Consider the following 3,464-nt stretch of genomic DNA (forward strand, 5'->3'; position numbering starts at 1 on the left):
TTACACTGCAAATTTCCTGGATTCTATGGAGACTGAAATGCATGACGATTTACATGAAGGAAGAAAAGAAAAAGAAAAAAAAAAAAGATAAAATGTTAGAGGAAATGATCCAGAAATGCTGAAATAGAAATGAAGGACTGAAATAATCTATCAATACTTTATGCAGCAGTATAGATAAAAGAAAAAATACTTTTTTTTTATTGAGAATCCTTTTTCTTCCCAAAGAAATTGTTTATGCAGAATCTCCTGAGAAGCTTCATTCTTTATTTATATATCCATATATATGAGTGGTGGTAATTTGAAGTCCTCCAAACAATCACCTGTAAATTATAATCTTTTCAAGCAGCAATATATATTCACAAATCAGTCCCAGGACACTGAAATTATACGTGAAACGGTCTATTTATATCGCCCCAGACATGGAAGGAAAATTGCCATTTTATAAGGAAGAAAATTTCTTATTAACGTATATAGTTAATTGGATAATAAAAAGAGAAAATTCCTGGGATGACGGGAGAGTCAATCTATTTAACTCCTGAGCAGAATGATTTACCAGCATAGAGATACTTCTACCTCTTCATACTGTGCAAGGTACAGATTTATCAACTGTACAATACGGAACAAAATTCCCAAATCTTCCCCCCACACACACACACACACAGAGCTGGTCTCTCTGCACACAAACAACATATTACAAGAACAAGGAAGTGTTCCTCTTCTTCCCAATTATCTCGCTTAATTTTTGGCATATGTTTAATAGCTGAGCCACTCATGCTGTAGAAGTTAGGTCACGTTAGCCACCTTTGGTAGAAACCATTCTTTTTAGGAGTTTCTAGGGGAGTTTAAAATGGACTTTAGATTGAAACTGATTTAGAAAACAAAATCTATGCAGCTGTGTTTTTAACTTACAGGAGATGTTCTAAAGCATGGAAAGAAGTTGGCTTCTCAGGCCTGGTCTACACTACGGGTTTAGGTCGACTTTAGCAGCGTTAAATCGAATTAAGCCTGGACACGTCCACACGACGAAGCCCTTTCTTTCGACTTAAAGGGTCCTTTAAACCGGTTTCCTTACACCACCTCCGACGAGGGGATTAGCGATAAAACTGGCCTTTGCGGGTCGGAATTGGGGTAGTGTGGACGGAATTCGACGTTATTGGCCTCCGGGAGCTATCCCACAGTGCTTCATTGTGACCGCTCTGGACAGCACTCTCAACTCAGATGCACTGACCAGGTAGACAGGAAAAGACCCACGAATGTTTGAATTTCATTTCCTGTTTGCTCAGCATGGAGAGCACAGGTGACCACGCAGAGCTCATCAGCACAGGTAACCGTGATGGAGTCCCAGGATCGCAAAAGAGCTCCAGCATGGACCGAACGGGAGGTACGGGATCTGCTCGCCATATGGGGAGATGAAGCAGTGATAGCTGAACTCCGTAGCAGTAAAAGAAATGGAAAAGTATTAGAAAAGATCTCCAAGGCCATGAAGGACCGAGGCCATAACAGGGACACACAGCAGTGCCACGTGAAAATTAAGGAGCTACGGCAAGCTTACCACAAAGCCAGAGAAGCAAACGGAAGGTCCGGGGCAGAGCCGCAAACTTGCCGGTACTACGCGGATCTGCATGCGATCCTAGGGGGTGCAGCCACCACTACCCCAACCGTGTGCTATGACTCTCTCACTGGAGAAACACACAGGGAAGACGGTTCGGGGAACGAGGAAGATGAGGATGGAGGTACTGTAGGTAGCTCACAGCAGCAAGGAAGCGGAGAAACCGGTTTCCCCAACAGCCAGGATATGTTTGTGACCCTGGACCTGGAACCAGTAACCCCCGAACTCACCCAAGACCCTCAGGGCACACAGGAGACCTCTGGTGAGTGTACCTTTGTAAATATTTGTAAACATTACACACAAAAAAGCAAGCGTGTTTAATGATTAATTTGCCCTGGCAATCGCGGCCAGTACATGTACTGGAAAAGTCTGTTAACGTGTATGGGGATGGAGCGGAAATCCTCCAGGGACATCTCCAGAAAGCTCTCCTTTATGTACTCCCAAAGCGTTTGCAAAAGGTTTCTGGGGAGGGCTGCCTTATCCCGTCCGCCATGGTAGGACACTTTACCATGCCAGGCCAGTAGCACGTAGTCTGGAATCATTGCATAACAAAGCATGGCAGCGTATGGTCCCGGTGTTTGCTGGCATGCAGACATTATCCATTCCTTATCTCTCTTTGTTATCCTCAGGAGAGTGATATCATTCACGGTCACCTGGTTGAAATGGGGTGATTTTATTAAGGGGACATTCAGAGGCGCTCGTTCCTGCTCTTCTGAACAGAAATGTTCCCTGCTGTTAACCACGCGGTGGAGGGGAGGGGTGAAGTGATCATCCCAGAGAATCGTGTGTGTGTGTGTGGGGGGGGGGGGTTTACTTGTGTTTGTGCCGCATGTTAACCGGGAAACCGCAGCCCCTCCTTTTACATTGAAAACCCATTTTAAATGGACAATCCAATTCATCCTTGATATGGGAAATGTGCTGCTGTTTGCAACCTTTCCCGCATGTTAAGAAGGTTAAAAAAGCCAAAACACTGTGGCCTACCATGGCTGCCTGCAAGCCGAAATATGCGACCTTGTAATGAAAGAGTGTACCCATTGTTCTCTAAAATGTGTCTTTTTTAACCACCTCTCCCTTCTCCTCCACCAGCTGCAAATGTTTCTCCTTCGCAGAGGCTAGTGAACATTAGAAAGAGAAAACGTAGGACGAGGGACGAGATGTTCACGGAGCTGCAGATGTCCTCCCACGCTGATAGAGCACAGCAGAATGCGTGGAGGCAGTCAATGTCGGAGATGAGAAAAGCACAATATGAACGAGAGGAGAGGTGGCGGGCTGAATGGCGGGATGAAAAGAGCAAGTGGCGGGCTGAAGACGATAGGTGGCGTCAGCTTGCAGACAGACGGCAAGAGTCAATGCTCCGTCTGCTGGAGCATCAAACTGATATGCTCGAGCGTATGGTTGAGCTGCAGGAAAGGCAGCAGGAGCAGAGACCGCCGCTACAGCCCCTGTGTAACCAACAGCCCTCCTCCCCAAGTTCCATAGCCTCCTCACCAAGACGCCCAAGAACACGGTGGGGGGGCCTCCGTCCACCCAGTCACTCCACCCCAGATGATCGCCCAAGCATCAGAAGGCTGGCCTTCAATAAGAGTTAAAGTTTTAAAATGCAGTGTGTCCTTTTCCATCCCTCCTCCCCCCCCATCCCAGGCTACCTTGGCAATTATCCCCCTACTTCTGTGAGGAACTAATAAAGAATGCATGAATGTGAAAAAACAATGACTTTATTGCCTCTGCAAGCGGGAGGGGAGGGTGGGGTGGGGTGCTTGGTTTACAGGGAAGTAGAGTGAACCGGGTCGGGGGGGGGGGTTGGAGGGTTCATCAAGGAGAAACAAACAGAAGTTTCACACAGTAGCCTGGCCAG

At 46.6% G+C, this 3,464-nt stretch overlaps 1 protein-coding gene across 1 annotated transcript; it reads left to right on the forward strand.

Moving 5' to 3' along the window:
- Nucleotides 1–978: 978 nt before the first annotated feature.
- LOC135983010 (uncharacterized) lies at nucleotides 979–3,198 on the forward strand. The gene is made up of 2 exons (XM_065592155.1): nucleotides 979–1,871; nucleotides 2,696–3,198. Exons 1-2 carry the CDS (start codon nucleotides 1,334–1,336, stop codon nucleotides 3,196–3,198), a joined length of 1,041 nt encoding a protein of 346 aa, XP_065448227.1. The 5' UTR covers nucleotides 979–1,333.
- Nucleotides 3,199–3,464: the final 266 nt, after the last annotated feature.

This window comes from Chrysemys picta, chromosome 4, assembly GCF_011386835.1.
Source record: "Chrysemys picta bellii isolate R12L10 chromosome 4, ASM1138683v2, whole genome shotgun sequence".
Classification (NCBI taxonomy): Eukaryota; Metazoa; Chordata; order Testudines; family Emydidae; genus Chrysemys; species Chrysemys picta.